Source organism: Cupressus sempervirens, chromosome 10, assembly GCF_028749045.1.
Source record: "Cupressus sempervirens isolate cs-2001-9-10 chromosome 10, ASM2874904v1, whole genome shotgun sequence".
In the NCBI taxonomy this organism is placed as follows: domain Eukaryota; kingdom Viridiplantae; phylum Streptophyta; class Pinopsida; order Cupressales; family Cupressaceae; genus Cupressus; species Cupressus sempervirens.
The window spans coordinates 907,738,326-907,761,767 of NC_143127.1; the positions used below are offsets into that span (position 1 = coordinate 907,738,326).

Here is a 23,442-nt window from a genome sequence, read left to right on the forward strand (position 1 = left end):
ACTTCGAACCGGTTCAAACTTTCTTGGGTCCAGAGGGGGTGGGGGGAGGGTGGGCGGGCGTACCCGTGCAACTTAGGTATTTTATGTCACAAACTTCTAGAAGCATGACTAATCTTATTTTATTCTCACAAGTTTCAAAAGTACATCAGATATTATCTTTTCCTCACAAGTACAAGAAGTTTCCAAGACAGGAATAGTAGAAGCAGAGCCCACATAAAGATGACCAGATAAACCATTTGGAGACAGCTTTTTCTGCCTGCAATTCAAAGGCTGCCTTCCTGTGTCTGCAACAGGGATATTTTAGATTGGTCGCATATTGATCAGCACAAATGTAGGTCTATGTGACCAAGTTTTAAGGTTGTGATTTCAGCATGATTAACTGAGAACTGTGAGCCTAAGTTTAATGTTTTCTGGACTTTATTGTGGCTGGCCGTTAAAGCCTAAGTAGCTGTATCTAGAACTAAGATTGCCTTGTGCTGAGGCTGAATCTTGTTGGCAATGTATTTGAAATCTTATGGTTATAATAGGTTCTGTGTCAACTCTTTCCATTGAATTGTTTTCCCTAGCCAACCTTACATGCCGTGCTACCATGTGACCAATAAAATAGTGAGTTAAAATGTGCCTTATGAAATGACCCAAGAACATGGGATAAATTCAGGTCACCCATAATTGTAAGTAGAATTTAAAGTGGAACAAACCAATCCAATAGCTCTGGATACCACACTCCTCTGCAACAGCTACCACCATAATAACAAAAATAGCAAGACTCAGTATTATAATGTTATAAAAGTGAGTTGAAAAGTCTGGAGAGACATCCATAGACCAAAAATAAAAGCCAATGAATGCTCGTCCTTTCTTTTTTCAACTATGAATCTGATGAACTTGGATAGGAATTTACAGATCTTTCACATAATAAATGCATACAGTTATAGCAATCACAAAATTTATGGATTCCCATAAAGACTTAAAGTTAGTATTTCAATATATCACAATGAGAATGAAAATTTTGGTCAGAAAGCATTTGGATTCTTCGAAATGGTACTGGAATGGGTACATAGGTTACATTATTAGCCATATGCCTATGCAAAAACAAATACTTTGCTTCAAATCAACATACATTATATTTTGCTTCAAACCAAGCCCGATCCCGGGGTAGGGAGGGCCTTTCTAATTCAATAGATTGTGTGGGGATAAGTATGGTCTGAGGTTGGGAGGTATGCTTCTCTTCTTACCGAAAGCTGAGGCTTGCACAACCAACTACAGACTCACCGGATATTACTTGTATGTTCTTCTTCTTTTAATGTTAAGCATTTACTTTACTTGTATGTAGGGAAAAATAGATAATCGTTATTTTAGTTGATCATTGATATAGTTATTTTAGTTAATCATTATTATAGTTATTACAGTTGATCATTGATACAATTACTTCAGTTAATCGTTATTTTAGTTATTTATCATTATTATAGTTATTATAGTTGATCATTGTTTCAATTGATCATTGTTGTAGTTATCTCAGTTGAGCATGGTTATTTTAGTTAATTGTTTGTAGCTAAAAGCAATTAATGTCTCATGGAAATGAATTCAGTCTGGGAAAACTCTTTATCAATCGTCTTTATTTTGTTATGAAAAACCGTTTCTTACAGGTTAACTAGTGCTTAATGCCATGAGTACCATAGAAGCTAGAGAAGTCATTAGAACAAAATTCCTTCCCCCCATTGTTTGACCTGAGAGCAATAATATATTTCCTAGACTCTTTTTAAACTAAAGGTTTAAACTTTTGAAATACAATAAATGCATCTGATTTCTTTTTAAGAAAGTATACCCGCAATTTTCTACTGAAATCATAAAAATAAAATAAAAAATTCCTAGACCCAAGAATAGGAGTCGCCACAAGGCCATAGATGTCAGCATGAATAAGCTAGAGTACTTGAGAAGCTCAGCATGAATTGCCATTGGTGAAAGGTGTGCAATGTTGCTTCCCAGCCTGACATGCATCACAAACTCCAAGCTACTGAGTCGGAACCTTTGGCAAACCGAGGACAAGCTCTTCACGAGCAAGCTGAGAGAGATAATGCACATTTAAGTGCGTATACTGCTGATGCCAAAGTGTGCTAACAGAAGACCATCAAGCAGCCATAGCTATGTTCAAAGAATCACCAAAATCAACAAGTCGGAAAAGATCATGATCCTCAAGACCCATTGCAACAATAGATTGAGTTGCCCTATCAATGATGGTACACTGATGTGAATTGAAGGTGACATCCAACTATGGAGAATGTCGCAGCAACTGACTGACTAAGTGTAGATTTAGTTCCATCCCTGGAACGTAGTACACATCAAGGAAAATGAGATTCCTCCTAGCAGACTGAATCTGAATGTTGTCTTTGCCAACAATGGTGTACTCTTTTTCGCTACCAAAAATAACAGAAGATGAATAAGGTTGGTAGTCAGTGAGCCAGTCTTTGCGGTGGGTGAAATGAGGAGAGGCACCTGAATCAATTTAACAGGAAGATGACTTCACATGATCTGTAGGCCTTTTAGCCATGAAGGCATAAAGTAAAGATTTCGTCTGCTTAGTGTCCTCTACATTGTTTGCTTTGGGCTGGTAACTTGATTGCTTATATTGGGCAGCTAATCATTTTTTTATATTCAACCTTCATGTGACCAAACTTGCGGCAATAGTTGCATTGAATGTTCTTCTTCCAAGAGCCTTCTGAAGCTAGAGTTGAGGAATTTTGCTGAGAAGACTGCTGGGACTTTTCTTTATCCTTCTAAAAGGATTTAGCAACAAAGGCTTTCTTTGAGGTGGAGTTGTAATTGCTATTGAACTGTTGTTTCCACCGAACTTGTTAAAGTAGGAGTGTGTAGAGATCTGTGAATTTGAGAGCAACACCAGAAGAAGTGATATTGAGTCTTAATAAAATGCTCATAGGACTTGGGTAAACTCCTAAGAATGATGACCACAATGCCCTCTTCTTCCATCTTGTGACCAATGCCAAACAACTGATCACAAATTTCTTGAATCCTATTCAGGTGAGCTTGGAGCAATGTTCACTCATCCATGATAATAGAAAATAGAGTATTCTTCAAGAAGAAAGCTTTGCTTTTGTCAAAAGTCTCATGAGGTTTTTTGAGGTGTGCCCATATCTCGACAGCTATCTTGCCAGATGGAATCTGAGAGAGTTGATCATCAACTACGGATAATTTGAGAAGCATCACCGCCTCCTGATTATTCAGATTTCCATTTATCATGATTAGAACTAGGGGTAGTCGAATGCTGTGTAACACCCATAATTCCAACCATTGAATTTTGAATTGCTCTAGAGCAGAATATTAGTCAAATATGCCATAGCTCGTTTGTCAATGAAAAAATGTGAAAATTTGTGAAGACACGTACTTTGAGGCAAAATAATGAAAGACCTAATTTTTTTGAAGGGACACCCAGAAGAGAGCTCAAAAAACCCAAAAACAATGTTGTTAGTTTTTGGATCCCCTGGTTCAAAAATTGAGGCACCTAGAAAAAACAGACAACAAACTAGTTGATATCTCGAAAAACTCACCAAAAATCCATTAATGTTTTTTGATTTGGTACAAAAAATTAGGGTTTTGAATAAGAACAACCCTGTTACAAAAAAAACCCACAAAAAATGGTGGAAATGTGTAGAAAAAATAGATGACAGTTGCAAAAAGTTGGCCGTAAGAAGCAAATATCACAGAAAATAATTTTGAAAAATATTGCTCTAATAATTTTGAACAAGAAATTATAATATTTTTTGAAAAAAATTCAAACAATTAGCTCTGATACCATATTACGAAGTAATTGGTAAAATACTTGCTTAATATAAATAGAGATCGAGAGGTCAATATATATAAAAGAATAAAACAATGTTTCCTTAGGAAATGATCTTAAATAATAGAAACATTCTATTCTAGCTTAAAAAAAGCTAAAGAAAGCCAATAGATAACTATAAACTAACTAATATTAGAAACATTCTAATATTTACAATAAATTACAAATAGATAACCATTAACTAATAATAGAAGCTTATCTATTATCGTAATAGAGGATTCATATGGGTATTGGGTTCTAGTATGACATGTTTTTCTTGGGGATAGGTATGGGTTTGGATGAATAAAATATAAATTTTAAAATTTTAAAATATACAATGTAATATTCATAATTGCCAATAAATAAAATATTTAAGTACCTCATAATTTGCAGAAAGAAAAGACTCCTAAGTACATAATCCAGTGACTTGTCAAATCTCAATGCACAATGAAAATTAAAATCATTATTTAGTAATCTTCATATTGCTCTTAATCAATAGCATCAGACTTAGCATTTGGTCCAATTTCATTTGAAATTTTGAGCAATGAGTTATAATGCCACTTCCACTAACCATGTCATATGTAGAATTCGCCTCATATAAACAGGTTTTTGGAAAAATGTGCAACAACAATGTTTAAGTTAGCACATTGAGGAGTTAGATTCAGATTTCTTGCACCATCCACATTATAATCAAGTTTCTTATGTGACAAGAGATCCCAATAACTAGTGGAGTATTGGGGGCAACACCCCAACTAGGGTTAAGGTGCCTCATGGGATTTTGAGGTCAGTGCCCCTAGTGGGACCAAGGGTCAGCCCCCACAACCAGCCCCAAATGAAATCGTTTGAAGCCACATAAACATTTATGGTGCATGCTAATCTCACAATTCTATCACTTATGGGTGAAAGTGGTACTTCCGAATTTATTTTAATCGTTTTTTCAAAAATTTTAGCAGCCTTTGGGTTAGCCTATGGTCTTGCTTTGGGAATCCAAGGTGCCTAGACAAGATCTTGTGTGGACCTAGTGGTGAATCAGCCCTGGACTAGACCCATATGGCATGGGGAGGTTTCCAAGATAATTCAATAACATAGATAAATAGTCTTACATCCGAATATAGTTCAAAATTCAAACACTACTTCTCTATAAGGGTCTTCTTTAGTAGCTGTTGGAGCAATGCATCTCTTCAGTTATAATCCACAAAAAGAGAGAAATGATTTTGATGTAGGTCTTTTTTGAAGAGGGTAAAGTCTCTCTCTATACATCCACTTTTTTATGTTTTCACCATTATATTAAGGGTTCATTGTCCCTTTCTTGGTATTTACACTGCTCTTATTAAACTAGATGAATTCTTCTCATCACAAAAATAAGATCTTCAGTTATGTGAATTTTGTAGTCATCGAGAAGAAAAAAAATTTGTACATCTGCTATATATGTGTATGGCTGTCTTTGCTCTTGGCAATGTAGAGAACCTAGCTTATAATCATTGGTTATCAATGTTTGAACTGTAGGGATACCTTCCTACCTTTACACACCGTAGTACCTTATATATTCCATTCAACTCCTATCTACTGACATATCTTTATCCTATTTCTTATCATATTTTTTCATTTATAGTCCTATTTTGTGAATACTGGGCAAGGCTGTGTACGATCAAAGGAGGTGGATGTTTTCTTTGCCACAAGTTGTTTTCTTGTAATGTCGGCACTTTCCTTTATTCACTAACAATATTTGCTTCCAAGGAGTTTTGACCAACATTCTTATACGTATGAGTTTTTATTGTTTCAAGTTATTTTTCCACCAAGCATTATTGTTTTGTTTTGTTCTGTATATCAGCCAAGTTATAATGGTGAAATTTCTTTGATTGATATGCAGCTCTGTTTCTTGCATCCATCAAAATACAAGTTTGAGCATCCTCGGTTCTGCTTTGAACGCTTTGAATATGTTGGGCAAAATATTCAGGTAACCACTTGGACATTTTATCTTGTCTCTTAGCTAGATCTAAGCTGCTTTCAAAAAATATATATTCTCTAATAGGTTTTTTTCCATTATCTTGCGTTGAGTGTAAATTAATCTGCAGACATAAGCAAAAGAGGCTAAACTGATATGCCAAAATAGGTTTTCAGAAGGCTGACCAAAAGTGGTAATTAAGAAGAGATGGGCAGCTTATGGTAACCATTATTGAGTGACAGTGGTCATTAAGGGTAGATTATTTTTCAGACATAAACAAAGTGGCAGTTTTAATATTTTAAAACAGGTCTAGACAACAGCTGACTACAATTGCTTAATGAGAAGTAATGGCATTTGATAGTGATCACTATAAGTATGAAGTGTCAGTGACCATTAAGAGAAGTTTCTACAATGGACAAAATAGGAGGTTGTTTGCCCCATCTTTGCAGGTGGCCTTTCCTATCTTTCACATTGCATGAAATTTCTATTAGAGTCTGGGTCTGGGCATGTGTTTACCTCCAAGGTTTCCAAGTTGCGGTACATAGATTTTTTACAGCATTGCTTCATGGTCATCTATTGCACAAATATAAGTTGTCCCTTGAAGAGAAATATGTAATGTCCCCATTTTAGCAATTGACCAATTGTGTGTGCGTTAGCCTTGTTCTACATGGTCCCGAGGGCTAACGAAGGGTTTAATGGGATCCTAGAGTGTTTTGGCCTAGTCATTTCCAGTTTGGGCCAAAATGAAGTTGATTTACTCAATTTCAGGCATACTTACTATTTCTAGTAAGTCGGCAGGACACAGTGCAGGTCAATTTTGGTGATTGAATTTGATACTCCTCGGTGAGAGCTTTCTGATGAGCTATCACTCGCATTATTCGGAGTCCGATTGCTAATACATTTTAATGTCTGAAGTTTTATTAAAGTAACGCCTAATTTAATTGTAAAATATTAAAGTGTTATTTTAATATTTATTTTATGGGGATGTGTACCCAAGGGAGACATAAGGGGTATTTTAATATATGTTTTATATATTACACATCTTTTATCCCACATTGCCGATATGAGTTGAGTGGACCTTTGGAAATAGAATAAAAGGAAGCATTTGTGGCTTCATTAGACAGGTTGAATATGAGAAGAAATTGGTGTGTGAGTTGCAGCTCCGTTCTTGGCATTTGAGGACGTTTATCCTCTCTTGTAACATTCTAGACGTCATTCCCTTGGGGTTTGGCCTTTGGAATTCTTTGTTATCGGCTTCATTATCAGGCAATTTAGTTGCATTTGCGGCTACAGGCGGATTTGGTATTTTGCTCATATCTTCTTCACTACTTGTTTGACGCTTAAGCCGCTTTGAGGGAATGATATTACGAAGGTAGTGGACTGATTGAAGGACAAAGTACTGTAGCAACAAGTTCGAAAGCATGGGCTGGAGTATTATGTCAATAATGCTGAAGTAATTAGTGAGTTGATAAATCTGCCATGTATTTGGTTTTATGAATTCTGAAAATAACATTTATTTGGCTGTAGTTCATTTCCACTTTGCATATTATTGTAGTTTCTTTCTTGTTTATGTTGTATGATACCAATTCCATGCACAAAACACAACAAACAAATAAACGTTTGATTTCTGGAGTTATAAGGGGTTTAAAACATTAAACAGAGAAATAAGAGGTTGAATGCAAACTGTTTGACATAATTCCTTTCAGCAATTTGGTTTAGTTTTTGGGACATTCAGGGGTGCCCATTACAGTGGTATCAGAATTATAAGTCTTGCCATCCTGTGGAGGTCTTATAGGGAATTTGGAACAGCCGGATAGAGAGAAAAGTGTTTGACGAAATGTGAAAACACTAAAATCAGAAATTAAAAAAACACAGGCTAAGCATTTATGTTTGAGCATGCGACAGGGGCCTTATAATTTCCGCGATACCAGAGCAAGACAAAATAGGATTTCAGACTTACAAAGCAAACAGTCTAGTACATCCGTGCAGGGGGACATTGAATCCAGCCACACAGACACAGAGGAGATATTCTTTGATCAGGACAACAATATGGGTGATTGAGATGACAGGAATACAGGATTAGGCGGAGGCGGGAATGCCGGTCCAGATCAGGGGGATGTAATGTTCAGACAATTACTGGATACATTAGAGCAGGGGCAGCGTATGCAGTAGGAGTAGAATAGGCGAATGGACATGATGTTGTAGCTCATGGCTAGATAGATGTGTGTCAATATTAATCCAGGTGATGCCAACAACAGAAACAATAACAATGAGGGAAACAATAACAATGGGGGAAACAATAACCATGGAGGCCAAGGCAACAACAATGGTCCTGAGAATAACATTAATGGTAATAATGGACACGGCAACAATGGGAATGAGGCTAATAACTTTAGACACGTTGCACGCCCAGTGCGAACTGCGAGCTCGAGACCTCTTCTACCCACCTTCCCACCCAGAGATCCGGTTCAACCAGTAAACGAACCGCAGATTACCGAGTTACAGGATCAGTTCAGGAGGGACTGAAAGGCTAGTGGACCGGAGTTTCAGGTGGATATTTCCCTTAGAGATTATATGGACTTGAGGATGAGACACATGCCTAGAGCAGGAGGGAGGAATCAAAACTTTGAGCTGAGAAAGAAAGTTGGAAAACTTTCCTTACCTTATTATGATGCTTCAGGGAAGATGACTGCACGAGCTTGGGTGCAGAAGGTAGATACATACTTGCAGCTAAATCCTATGCCTGAGGAGGAGGCTATCAAGTATGCGGCTATGCACTTGGATGGCGTTGCACATGAATGGTGGCATCATGGCATGGTGACTTTGGGGCATAATCAGATTACATCCTATGAGGAATTCACTGAAACATTGATTGAGAGATTTGACACTAGGGATCCCGAGTTACATTTCAAGGAACTAGCACAGTTAAAACAGTCAGGTTCTGTGGATGCTTACATTGCCGAGTTTCAGTGCTTGTTTGTACTTGTTACTGATATCTCTCCTAGGAGATTGGTGGTGTTATTTTGTGATGGTCTTGCTGATCCATTACGAGGTTGGGTGAAGGGACATGATCCACTCACCTTAGCTGAAGCAACTAAAAAGGCATGAGATTTAGCCCCTTTGGTATACAAAGGAAAAAACCATTCAACAGATTCTTCCTACTGCAAGGACAAAGACAAAAAACCGTTTCAGAAAGAGTATAGAAAACCCAAAGAAGGATCAAAAGGACTAGACAATGAAACCTTGAATGAACTTCGAAAGAAGAAGCTGTGCTTCCATTGTAGAGAGCCTTGGGACTTATCTCATAAATGTTCTCTCAAGGCTAAGGCAAATCAAATGGAGTATTTTTCAGCAGAAGATTCAGAGTCAGAGGGGGAGGATCAACACTTTGATTCAGATGAGGGTAACACTATAGAGGAGAGTAGCATTCCTAAGGATGATAGATCGTTGGCACGCTTGACAGGGGCCCAAAAGGCAATCACATTTAAGGTCAGGGGTACTATCCAGGGGCAGAAAGTGATATCTCTTATTGACACTGGGGCTACACATAACTTCATAGATGCACAGTTGGTAGCCAGGAGAGGGTTACAGACAGAGGAGCATGATGGGTTTAGAGTCATAGTGGCTAACGGTGATAAATTATTATGCACTCGGAAGATATCTAATCGTCACATCAGGTTTCGAGATGGCTACGAGTTGAAGGATGAGTTCTATGTTGTGGACATGGGAGATTATGATGTCATCCTTGGCATGACATGGATGGCTTCACTAGTGGAGTTCACACTCAACCTAGCGAAATTGGAGATGAGATTCCAGCATGAGGGTAGAACTATGGTACTTAGAGGTCTTTCAGATGGAGGTTGCAGAGTAGTGTCCTTGAGGAGAATGCAAAGACTTTTTCGTCATGATGACATAGAGTGGGCGACAGAGTGCTACATTATGCCAACTTCACCAGAGCCACAAGAAAAGAGTCATCCACCAGATATCCAGAAGATACTTGATAGACACGCTAAAGTATTTAGCGATATTCCTCATGGGGTTCCTCCTGAGAGAGGGATTGAACATGTTATTGAGCTCGAGGAGGGAGCCAAACCAGTTATGATTACTCCCTATCGTCATCCTAAGAAACACAAGGATGAGATAGAGAAGGCGATTAAGGATTTGTTGGAGATGGGGCATATTAGGCCCAATAAGAGCCCCTTTGCTTCAACAGTAGTATTGGTAAAGAAGAAGGATGGGACGATGCGCATGTGCATCGATCACAGGGCACTAAATAAGAAAACAATTAAAAATAGGTATCCCATTCCTAGGATTGATGAGCTGATTGATGAGTTGCATGGGGCATGCTTCTTCACCAAAATTGATTTGCGATCCGGATACCATCAGATCAGGATGAGAGCAAAGGACATTGAGAAAACAACCTTCCAATGTCACTATGGCCACTTTGAGTTCATGATTATGCCATTTGGTCTAACCAATGCACCCGCTACATTTCAGAGTTGTATGAACCAGGTATTCAGGAAGCAACTGAGGAGATTTGTCTTGATCTTCTTTGATGACATCTTGGTCTTCAGTAAGACCTGGGAGGAGCACTTACATCATCTGGAGGAGGTGTTATCTCTTTTGGAGAGAGAGTCATTGTATGCCAAGGAATCTAAATCTGAGTTTGGCATGACTGAGCTCCTTTACCTTGGGCATATCATTAGTGCAGATGGCATTCGGGTTGATCCCGAAAAGATTAGAGCTATTGTAGAGTGGCCTACTCCCACAAACCTTACACAACTTAAGGGATTCTTTGGTTTATGTGGTTTTTATAGGAGGTTTGTTAAGGGATTCTCACAGATTGCTACACCCTTGACAAATCTTACCAAGAAAGGAGCCTTCGTGTGGACAGGGGCAACACAGAGGTGTTTTGAGCATTTCAAGCAGGTAATGTCTTCATGTCCAGTTCTAGCTCTACCGGATTTCACAAAGCCTTTTGAGCTTCATTGTGATGCATCAGGTGATGGGATTGGAGCAGTATTGATGCAAGAGAAGCATCCCATTGCATTCGAGAGTAGGAAGCTCCGGGGAGTTGAGAAGAGTTATTCTGTCTATGATCGGGAGATGTTGGCCATAATGCATGCATTGGCCAAATTTCGATCATATTTGGTAGGTGGACGTTTTGTGATCAAGACTAATCACAACAGTATTAAATACTTCATGAGCCAGCGTGATCTTAATGACCGGCAACAAAAATGGGTGACTAAATTGCAGGCTTATGACTTTGACATAGAGTTTGTCAAAGGTAAGAAAAATGTGGTGGCTGATGCCTTATCTCGGAGACCTCACTTATGTGCTCTGGCAGAGATTTTAGGAGATTGGAGAGATCGGATTATAGCAGAGTATGTCGGAGATGCTTGGGCTTCTGGATTGATTTCAGGTACCATATAGGATGATCACTATGAGGTGATAGATGGATTGATCAGAGTTCAGGACAGGGTTTATTTGATTCCATCATCACATTTGAGAGAGGCGATACTGAAGGCATTTCATGATGCACCCACAGCTGGACATCTGGGGGTCTTCAAGACCTACAAGCAGATCCAAGAGCGGTTTTCATGGAAAGGGCTCAAGGATGATGTTCAGAGGTATGTCAGGGAGTGTGTGGTTTGTCAACAGAATAAGGGAGAGCACACATTTCCTGCAGGTTTATTACAGCCCTTGCCCATTCTTGATAGGAAATGGGAAAGTATTTCAATGGACTTCATCACTGGTTTACCACGAGTGCAGGGAAGGGATTGCATCTATGTGGTGGTGGACCGCTTGACGAAGTTTGCTCACTTCTTTGCTATTTCGTCCACTTACACAACAGCACAGGTGGCAAATCTTTTCTTTAGAGAGATATTCAGGTTACATGGGCTGCCCAGATTCATTGTCAGCGACTGGGATAGTAAGTTTATGAGCGTTTTTTGGCAAGAGTTGTTTAGGTTGTGTGGTACAGATCTTACACTTAGCACCAGTTATCATCCACAAACAGATGGGCAAACAGAGATTGTGAATAAATGGGTGGAAGGATATTTGAGGAACTATGTAACTACACAACAAAAGGCTTGGATCAGATGGTTGCATATGGGAGAGTATTGTTATAACACCACTTATCATATGTCCATCAAGATGACTCCTTTCATGGCACTCTATGGTTATGAAGCACCTAGCTTCATGGATTTAGTTTTAGGGGACAGTAGAGTGCCCAAAGCCAAAAACTTATTGCAGGATAGTCAGGACATCCTGAAAGTGCTCAAAGAGAATATACAACAGGCCCAAAATCAATAGAAATTGTACGCTGATCAGCACCGAATAGAGTGTAGCTTCGAGGTAGGGGATATGGTTTACTTGAGGCTACAACCATATAGACAGTCATCGCTCAAGAAGAGCGGAGCTGAAAAGTTGAAACCTAGATTTTATGGTCCCTACAGGGTGATTCGCAAAGTGGGCAAAGTCGCCTATGAGCTTGAGCTTCCAGAGGGCAATCGAGTACACAATGTGTTTCATGTGTCTAGGCTTAAGAAAGCCATTGGTCACAGTGTAGTGCCTTCTGCAGATTTACCCCCTTTGGATGAGGAGGGGAAGCTTGTGTTAGTACCCGAGGCTATTCTGGACACCAGAGAGAGGAAGCTTAGAAATAGTTGAAGGAGTATTTGGTCAAATGGAAAGACCTGCTGGAGGAAGATTCTACATGGGAGAGTGAGTAGGTTATTCAACAGGTTGGATTGAGATTGCTTGAGGACAAGCAATTTCAAGGGGGGCGGACTGTAATGTCCCCATTTTAGCAGTTGACCAATTGTGTGTGCGTTAGCCTTGTTCTACATGGTCCCGAGGGCTAACGAAGGGTTTAATGGGATCCTGGAGTGTTTTGGCCTAGTCATTTCCAGTTTGGGCCAAAATGAAGTTGATTTACTCAGTTTTAGGCATACTATTTTTAGTAAGTCGGCAGGACACAGTGCAGGTCAATTTTGGTGATTGGATTGATACTCCTCGGTGAGAGCTTTCTGATGAGCTATCATTCGCATTATTCGGAGTCCGATTGCTAATACATTTTAATACCTGAAGTTTTATTAAAGTAACGCCTAATTTAATTGTAAAATATTAAAGTGTTACTTTAATATTTATTTATGGGGATGTGTACCCAAGGGAGACATAAGGGGTATTTCAATATATGTTTTATATATTACACATCTTTTATCCCACATTGTCGATATGAGTTTTGCGGACCCTTGGAAATAGAATAAAAGGAAGCATTTGTGGCTTCATTAAACAGGTTGAATATGAGAAGAAATTGGTGTGTGAGTTGCAGCTCCGTTCTTGGCATTTGAGGACGTTTATCCTCTCTTGTAACATTCTAGACGTCATTCCCTTGGGGTTTGGCCTTTGGAATTCTTTGTTATTGGCTTCATTATCAGGCAATTTAGTTGCATTTTCGGCTACAGGCGGATTTTGCTCATATCTTCTTCACTACTTGTCCGACGCTTATGCCGCTTTGAGGGAATGATATTATAAAGGTAGTGGACTGATTGAAGGAAAAAGTACTGTAGCAGCAAGTTCAAAAGCATGGGCTGGACTATTATGTCAATAATGCTGAAGTAATTAGTGAGTTGATAAATCTGCCATGTATTTGGTTTTATGAATTCTGAAAATAACATTTATTTGGCTGTAGTTCATTTCCACTTCGCATATTATTGTAGTTTCTTTCTTATTTATGTTGTATGATACCAATTCTATGCACAAAACACAACAAACAAATAAACGTTTGATTTTTGGAGTTATAAGGGGTTTAAAACATTAAACAGAGAAATAAGAGGTTGAATGCAAACTGTTTGACATAATTCCTTTCAGCAATTTGGTTTAGTTTTTGGGACATTCAGGGGTGCCCATTACAAAATAGTACTGATGAACCAATCCAAGAGAAACAATATTGATAAACTGATATAAAAGAAGCAATGCTAATAGAATCTTGAATGCAGTAGAAAGAAAATGATGGCCGACTCTCAGAATAACATGATTATTTACCCTATGGAACTCTTTCTGAAAAAAACTATTGAAAACAGCATTCACTTAACTGTATTAACGCTAATCCACATGCTGAGTATTTACAAGTACATCATTGTAGGAAACAATTAGACAGCATTACAAGCTGATGGGTATATAGTCATTTTAGCTGAATACCCACCTTGGGAAAGTGCCCATGCTCTTTTTTCCCCTGGGGGCTGCTGCTGCCCACTTGCCACTCTGAAATCCTTACATCAGGGTGATTCCCTAGGCCACACTAATTGTTGACCAGTGTGGCATGCTAGATGCTAGAGATCTTTTATCATCTCTAATCTGCTCACATGAAGGAAGCAATTAATTCAGCCTTCTTTTCGTCTTTATGGAATTGGTAAATGTTCTATATCAGAGGGATGGAAGAATAAAAGTATATTATTATTCAGGATAGATTTTACATAGAGGAATGACATCTTTATAAATAATTTCCTAAAATACCTCCCACCTCTCAAGCAGTCACATACAAATTAACATTTATTTTTTAATCAACACTAAACACATTTCTAATGATGTATATTTTTGTATTATAGACCATATGGAAATTGTTAAAAACTGAATGAATGGAAAAATGGAATCGATCTTATCAACAGTAGACACTCTTAAATAGAGTTTATAGATGCTATAAAAAGTGTTATATAAAAAGCAAAGTTGTCTAAATAAAGACAACGCCTAGAAATAGACCAGATTAAGAAAACTAACAATAAATCCTAAATGACCATTAACTAAGGTTCTAGAAGAACATGCTAAATTTAGCAAGAACCTAGGATAGGAAAAATTTCTACTGCCCTGCCTTAATGGTCATTTTAATTTTTGTCAAATACCTTGCAGAAGATTGAGCATGTCATGTGGTCATAAATTCTTCAGACCCTATTTGGATTTGTAGAATGTCAATGGGCAAGAGTAGCCAAGAAAGCCAAAGAAGGCTGTTCCGTTCCTCAGAATAGACTACAACAAGAGACAAGAGCCTGCCACAGACTCTATCACTGAGATGAGTCTATTACAAACCCCTCCCACAATTTGCAAAACTGCTAACCAGAAATCATCACAAAATATCCAATCTAATGTTGGATAACTAAACACTCCTTCCTAAGAAACACAGATATACAATGAGAACAATTGTCATGATTTTGAGGAAAAGTTGATAAACCCTCCAAGCTTTTGCAAATGGGGATGCCCCAAAATTGACCGTAAAGTACCATGATTTGAAGTTTACAAAGCATCATTTCTTGAAAAAAAGGTAAAAAGCCCTATATCAGAAATCCCTGATAAAAAATCCCATGTGACCTTTGTGTATTATAGAAACCCAAAACGATTTTTGAGGAGAAAAACTGACCAAAACTAAACATGTTTTTTGAGGTGAAAATTGATCAAAATCTAACACAATTTTTTGAGGCAGAAAATCGATTAAAACTAAGCATAGAATGTGAATCTAGGATTAGAGAATACAAAATAGACAATGTTTGTTAGAGAAAAAATTGTGAAAATGCACTAGATAATTTTTCAGGAAAAATTATTAAACCCTTGTAAATTCTTTTAAAGGAAAAAAATAATTCAAAACCCCAACAAAATTTTTTTAAGGGAAAAAATTATGAAATTCCATTAGTGAAATCTTTATGCGGCAAAATACAAGACTTTTCATGGTGTAAGAGAACATGCAAGCAACATGCAACTCACGAAAAGCACATGCTAGCAACATGCAACGGTAAAAAATCAGAGAGTTTTACTTGATATAGGAAACCACAAGATCAAAACCTTCGACTGAGCTTGTGATTTTCAGCAAAGATCTCTGAAGAGGTACAACAAATTATAATAAATGACCTCTTATGATTTTTATTTTATAAAATGTAAAACAAAGTTTTGAAAAAAAATTCCAGATCAGAAGAGGCTCAGTTTTTTCTTAAAAAAGTTGCCAAATCTTGTGAAATTCCACCAACCTGGTCTGTTACCAAAATTTTATTAGAAACTGAATTAATGGAAAAATGGAATCTGATTGTGTTAACAATAGAGAGTTAAATTGAGTTTACAGATGCTATAAAGAATGCTAAGTAAAAATTTAAAAAACAAAGTTATCTAAATGAGGACAATGTCTAAAAATAGATGAGATTTAGAAAACTAATGATAAAGCCTAAATTACCATTAACTAAGGTTCTATAAGAATGAGCTAAATTTAGGAAGAACTTAGGATACTAGAAATAATATGATATATCACACAAAAAATTGTAGAATTACTGGTTAAATAAAACTGTCATAACTGACCTAACACACTATAGATTCTAGAGACCATGCAGGGTCAGATCTGCAAGCTATTTTAAGTTGTTCATTATTAGTAATTACTAATCACAAAAAAGAAGCCAGCAGATTGGTTTTACAAACATAATACATATAGTTGAGTCTTCTGACCATAGTTTGCAAACTCTCCGAGTACTCTCAGAGTTGCCGAGTACTCTCAAATTTTTTGGCTGGCCAAGTACTCTCAAGTTTAACTCTCGTGTATTTATAGATGTTAAAATATGTAGGTAAAAATGTTGATGCAGGGAAAACATTGGATTAGATGCATTTTTCACATCATTTTAGTGCTATAAAACTATACATCTTCTCTATTCAAATGTCAATTACTAATTCAGTACATTTTATAATTGTATTCTACACAAAAATATATATGTTTCTTTAAGAGATTTTAAATTTTAGTAGTTTCTGAGTTGCCGAGTTTTCTGGAGTTTTGTTAAGTATATGTGAAGTTTTTTCCGAGTTGAAAATTATGGGCTTGCCGAGTTCTCTCCGAGTCCAAGTCTGTAAACTATGCTTCTGACTATAACAGTAATCCTCTTCTACATAACAAATTTCTGCTACCACAGTAAGAATCCATGTCGTTAAGAGGTGGTTCTATAGCTGACATATAGTTATTAGATTTGAAAACTTCAATTGTGAATTCATCTCCTTGGTTGATGTGAAACTTGGAGCTTCTCTGGAAATCGAGATTGTTCTCCAACACCTCCAATGAATGATGTTCATTGTAGCTCTTTTGATTGCCAGATAATTTTGCATATATGGAATCTTCAGCCTTATTGAAAGGCACATCCTCCCATATTCGTTCTCTGACGATAGCTCCAGTCCCGCAAGTGAAGTATGAAATTTATCCTTCAAATTCTCCATTGTTAAAATAACCCACACAGAAATTGAGTGAAACATGAGTCTTTTTATAGATCCAGTAAAGCACTCTCCTATTGCTATAATACACATCCTTGTGTCCATCTTTCCACAGAGCCCATAATTTATTAGCAGCCAGTATAAGCCAAAATAAGTTTAAAAATTAATTTAAACCACTGATACGACCTAAAACAATTTCTTGCATATTAATTTTCCCATTGATATGACCCAAAATAATTTCTTGCATATTAATTTTCCTTTTATCACCCAACCCATCCAGATTATAAAAGAACATTAACCAAATTGATTTAAGCATAGAAGCAGTCAATAAAAATATGTTTGATACTTTCAGGTTGTTTGCATACAGAACAACATATAACATCATTGGAAAAAATAGAAATAGGAAGCTTTTGAATTGCAAATTACCTTTTGAAACACGCAATGTTTGGTTGCTACATATGGCTTCCCAACCTATTGAATGTATTGGACCAAACCTTATCTGAAAAATTAAGGTTTCAGCAGTGATCTACAGAAGTAGTAAGCTAATGTGAAGTATTTAAGGACCTGTAAATAATCGTAGGAGATGGATTATTCAATTGCTTCTCTAAGGACAGTTTAGGATCTCTGATGTGTTGGACGTAAACTATACACAGCTCAACTGATGCAATGATTTAAGGCAATAATTGGAAATAATGTCACAGAAGCATCTTATGCCTTTTTGCTGCCAAGTTTTTGCAAAGCAAGCCTGAAGAAGTGCAAGGGTTTTTCTTTAGTTGGAAGGTTCCATATGGACATTTCTAGATTTAAGTCGCCCGAGTTAGTTCATACAACTCCCCACTTTTCACATATTCCCTTATATTTTCCCATGCCTTCCTTACACTTTCAAAGATGTTAGATCCTGCTAGCATAACTGGGAATTTGCCAAAATAGGAAATCATACATTGGAAGTTGTTTCCAGCTCGTGGCCTGTTTAGGACAACATTTTGCACATTATTCCTTATAAGCACTTCCCAGGGCACTTGCCCAGTTAGGGCTTAAAAATCCCATTTGCTAGCGAAAGCAATGCCATATGTTTTTATACCCCTTAAACCGAGATCACTTGTTCCCTTTGCCGTATAGCACCATTCTCATTTCACAGCTTGCTCTTTTTTATTGCCTTTCCCGCCTGATGGAGCCCTAAATTTTTGCAAAAATTGGGGATCCATTTAAGCTAAAGTGCTAGAAGACATATCAGGTTGCAGTCAAGACTACTTAAGAAATGGAGAAATGCTCTCTTATATGGTCTTCTTGGTACGGGAAAATGACACGTGGCAAGTGATGTTGCTACAGAAGCAAATTCAATATTTTTAGTATGTCTTCCTTTGACCTTGTTTCAAAATGGATGAATGAAAGTTAGAAATTTTAAAATGGATGAATGAAAGTGAGAGACTTGTTTCCAGTCTAGTTCAAATGACCCGGGAATCTGCTTCTTCAATTATTTTTGTTGATGCAATTGATTCTTTGTATGAACAACGAAATGAAGGTATTGAAAGCAATGGTATCAGATATCTGAAGATTGCTTGCAAAGGACGAGATGCAGTTCCTGATAGTTTGTCTGTGAATACTTTTGTGTGTGAAGTAGCAAGCTTATGCACTCTCACATGATGAAGAAGCTGAACAAATATGTGCTGGTCTACTGCACATGTTTCAACCGTACCGGGTACATGATTGTGAATTATCTTATTCGAATTCAAGGCATAACAGTCAATAAGGCTGTGGAGCCCTTTGCTGGTGCAAGACTTCCAGGAATTTACAAACCAGATTATATTGATGCACTGTTATAATGAAAGGAAACCCGAGTCATTGATTTACCCCTTTATACCAGAGTGGAAGAGCTCAGTTGTTGATGGCAATGGAATTGAAGATAAAGTGGTGATGGTGAGAAAGTAAGTATCATATACCGAGGATCATGAGGAATCTGCACATGGAATTTGAATTACATGAAGAAATCATCACCGCCTTCAATAAAAATACTCTCATTCGAAGTCTCTGTGATGTTAGCTAGGACACCACAACAAAGAAATGAGAAAAGGAAATATATTCATTGGTGATTTAATCCCGCTCATATAACCTGTTGCTCCACAAAAACGTCATTATAGTTTTGAACAAATATTTATAATTACCATATCTGTAATTGGCCAATCGAAAAGCAAACGTGGCAGAGATAATTTGAAACATGACGAACGCAAATGTTAATTATTTTGGAATCCCGCTTAAATAAAGATTTATCTGAGGCGACTAAAGGGCAATGATGATCCGGAAACCTGTTTAGTCAGAGCATTAAGGCGTTACAGTTGCATCAATCCTTCGACAGAAGCTTTTCCTGCGCTATCGAAAGACTGTCCGGTTCAAGATTTTCACCTGCAATATGTTTCTTATGCAATTATCAATTGATTTGGCCTGATCATTATATAGCTAGTATCGTTGTTGGCATCAAGGGGCCCAGATGCTTTTCCCGTCTCCATAATTTTTTAAACGTAAGCATGTTGAGGATGTAAGTTCTGACCACGATAGAAACCACAAAATATGCTCGTGCAATCAACAAATGATCTACCGCATCCATTCTTCTGTTTACAACTTCGGGAGCCATCTGGAATATGGAGAATGATATTATCACTAATAAGGAAAGGCAAAGAGTACAGAAGAAAAGATGTTGCTATTTGCCCATTCCCGTATAATCTGCTGCAACATTAATTAAAAGCGATATCTGGGTATAAGATATCAATTGCAGAAACACCATGCATTTGGAATGAAAAGATATAAAAAGAAGTTGTATTGTCTGCAAACTAAGATAACACAAGAAGTCGTCAGATGAAATAAAAAAAGATAGCAGATTTAGGAGAAGTAATAATTTAAAAAAAAAAAATAAAAAAATTTAAAATTTAATTTTTTAATAGCAGCTCTTGAATAATGCAGATATTGTAATGAAAGCACAGACTTATTGTATCCATTTTCAAAATTAATGTAAGAGCCCTCCTGTTTTTCTTAATCATCTTGAAAAGCGAAGTTCAAAATGTTTCTTTCAGCGTTATCCCCTGTGATATTTGATATTAAATCAATTGTTATTAACGTTGAAGGAGTTAATTTCATCACCAGTCTTTGATTATCAGAACTTGCATATGAAAACATTGTCTATGTGAATTTTGTTTCATTGGGTTTTCCGAAAAAATTAAATTAAATTCGACTAAGGTTTGTGTTACCAATTGAAACTTCAGTCTGTAAAATAGTGGATGGTATAAGCACTGTCTCTTAGGTATTTTATTTTATGAAGGTGGGTATATGTCTGAGGTCTTGAAGTTCAATCATGTGTCATATCCATAACTCATAAACACTATTCCTTTCATTTAAATAATATTCATTTCACAAGTAAAAATATTAAAACATTTATATAACTTTGTTTTGATCGAGTTTAAAGATTTTGCCAACTAAAGAACTCAAGTTTAAACTTGCTATAGAAAAGCTTTGAACCAAGTGATCAAGGTTCGAGGTGAAGGTCCACCCACTTGGGTTTCAGCAAAGCCTAAAGTGTAGGGGAATTGCAGTTATTCCTGTTTGTTGACCAAAACCGATTGAGTAATCCTATTGGAAAATTGACAAAGCTCTTGAATTTCCAATCTGTAGTTTTAGCCTTTAGGAACGAACACTGTCACACCACAAAATCTGTCTAATCCTCTTTTGAATCACATTCACCTGGTAATCACTCGAAAGTCACATATTGAACCGTATAGGTTTGAAGCCTGCCTGCTAATGAGAGGTACTGCTTGTTACATTGACATTCTTTTCAATTTAGCTCTTAATCCATTCCTGCATCTCTTTCAAACAGGGAGTAATCGCGAAAGGAATAGCAAGGTATCTAAGGATCAGGTTAGGTCCACACCATTGAAATCCAAATTTCTTGAACCAATCAGCAGGATCACTATTCCAACTAAACATATTAGTCTTGGCTTTGGATTAATGATGCATATTAGTAACAGCATATGATTCAATATTTCCAACAAATTCAGATGCCCTGCTTTATTATGTGCTTGGAAAGCCTTTTGAGATTTGATTTCCGCTCATCTTTCTGGTTAACAATTTGGCATAGATAAATGTATCTCTCGCTTTACACCAAGATGATCTTTCCCATGCTAAATACACATCATTATGTAATCTAGCAGATGGTCAATTCATTAAGATTTCTTGTTAATCTGGCATAACCTCACGAAACAGGGTTGGTTCACTGTATCATACTTGGGTCTGTCTAGGGGAAATTCAAAGCCTGGAATAATATTACGAGTACAGAATAGTTGACAGAAATTTAATATGCAAATTTTTGAGTAAAAAAAAACTGTACAGAGGAGTTAAAAACATTGACTCACATACAAGTGTTATTTTGGAGACCGTGACAATTATGGTATGCATATTGCATTATCTTACTTTTTGTTAACAGCAATGCTACATAAGAGGTTGTGATGTTAAACTCCCCTAAAATGATTAACTATCTAGTAAAGATAGAAATATTTAATATCTAGGTGCTCTGTTACGTAGGCAAAAAAAATGGCCCCAATTTGATTTATCATTTTTGTTAATTGTAATTTCCTTAATGCTATATGTAATATTGTGTTCCAAGATCTCTTATACCAGCTTTCCCCCATTTTTGTTAATTTTTGTGCTTGCTTTTCCAAGAATTATCATATATCATAATATCAGAGGGCCAAGATGCTTAGCAGATTTATTGTTTGTTGGGGAACTTTGTTTAGAAAAAGATTTTACTCATTATTGTTCTGTAGGATGTTACCATGGCTGAGAGACTGCTCATGAAGCACCTGGATGCACCTGGGCATTGGATACAAGAAAAACACCGTCGCTTACTACTAAATAGATTATGTGGAAGATCTCTTCGTGGGAAGGGGCTTCACAAATTCATTATATACGCTGATCAACGGAAACAAGCTCATGAAGAAAACAGAAGACTTAGAAATATTGCCTCAACTGCTGTACAACAAGCTCTCCACGGTCTTGCATATACTGTGTATGGGAAACGTGAGGTCAGGCGTTTGATGTTTGAGTATTTTGATTTTGAAGAGGTGATGCCAAAATCTCCATAGGGAGTTTCATGGCATCGGCTGTTCATAATCAGAGGCATTTGTAACGCAAAGTTGCTTGCAATCATATCCACCAGTTCTGTACCATACTAGCACGCTGGACTATGTAGCTATTTCTTGTTGATGACAGTTTGAGAAATTTATACATTCAACTATCATAAAATAGCTGACTGTTCGTTCATTGACACATCTATTGTAAATGATGATAAAAGACAATGTTAGTATTCCAAAAAGATTAGCCATTCCGTCGTAGAGTCAAGGCCAACATCATTCTACTGGGTAAAGTCATACAATCTATGTGTGTAAAAAGAGTAAATCTTGCTCTTACAAATGATTGCTGGAGATAAAGTTGTTTAATAAATTTCTCTGTTTACAACATAGAGCTCGAATGCATTTTTTAACAAGCACAAATTATTTTAATCACAAATGGTTAGGTTGGATATATATATATATTTGTGATTAACTATTATTATTATTATTTATTAAGAATTCAATATCTCTAGATTTACAATTTACTTTTGTGTTGTATGCTCTTGTCTGAAGCAGATTGGTTATTTAATTTTTATTTTTTATTTTTTAAAGAGTAAGAATGTGGAGGGATTTGAAGATGTATTTTAAGAAGTTATTCTCGGAAGTTTTCTTCTTTTACAAAAAAAAAATATTTATTTAATCAGTTTGTTACAAGATTAATCAGAATCTTTATTTATTTAGTTTTGGATCCCTTAAAGGCCACAACCCTTGTTCGATATAAAAAGTTACAATTATTCTTGCTACAAATTCTTTTTTGAAAAATAACAGCTACGATTTTTAAAGGATAGAAAAGGTGTGGGGTAAAATTGGCCCACCAACTTAGACCTTTTTTCTGTCACTTGTAAACCTTATAATTTTTTTTCAATTATTATCAGTTAATTTTTAAAAAATAAATAATGCTTTTAGTATGTTAAGCATACAATTGTATAAAATTAAATTAATTATATAAATATGTGGTCAGACCACAAGTTTTGTGATGGATAAGAGTTAGAAAGTTGAAACATATAATCAATCTTTATAACTATTGCCGCCAACATATCATGTTCCAAAATCAAATTAGATAATATCATGGTTCCAAAATCAAATTAGGCCAAATGAAAAGTGGTCTCAAAAGGAAACAACTACACTAGCCATGATTTAAAAAATGAAGCAGCTACATATCTGAAGTTCATAAATATAAATGTAATATTAAACAACAAAGTTTACAAGGGCTAGAAAATAAGCCTTGAATGTGAGTTTTCTATCAAATAGGTCTCTTTATTTTTGTGTTGGTGAGTGATGTTTCT

The 23,442-nt window shown here is 36.6% G+C and overlaps 1 protein-coding gene across 1 annotated transcript in view; it reads left to right on the forward strand.

Moving 5' to 3' along the window:
- The window catches only part of LOC149536938 (ribonuclease III domain-containing protein RNC1, chloroplastic-like), a 109,190-nt gene extending 86,686 nt beyond the window's left edge, over nt 1-22,504 (forward strand). Inside the window, exons 4-5 of the mRNA XM_089806467.1 lie at nt 5,700-5,786; nt 21,812-22,504. Of these exons, the coding sequence (XP_089662593.1) occupies nt 5,700-5,786; nt 21,812-22,129 (405 nt within the window). The 3' untranslated portion in view covers nt 22,130-22,504. The remainder of the gene's footprint in view (nt 1-5,699; nt 5,787-21,811) is intronic.
- Nucleotides 22,505-23,442: the final 938 nt, after the last annotated feature.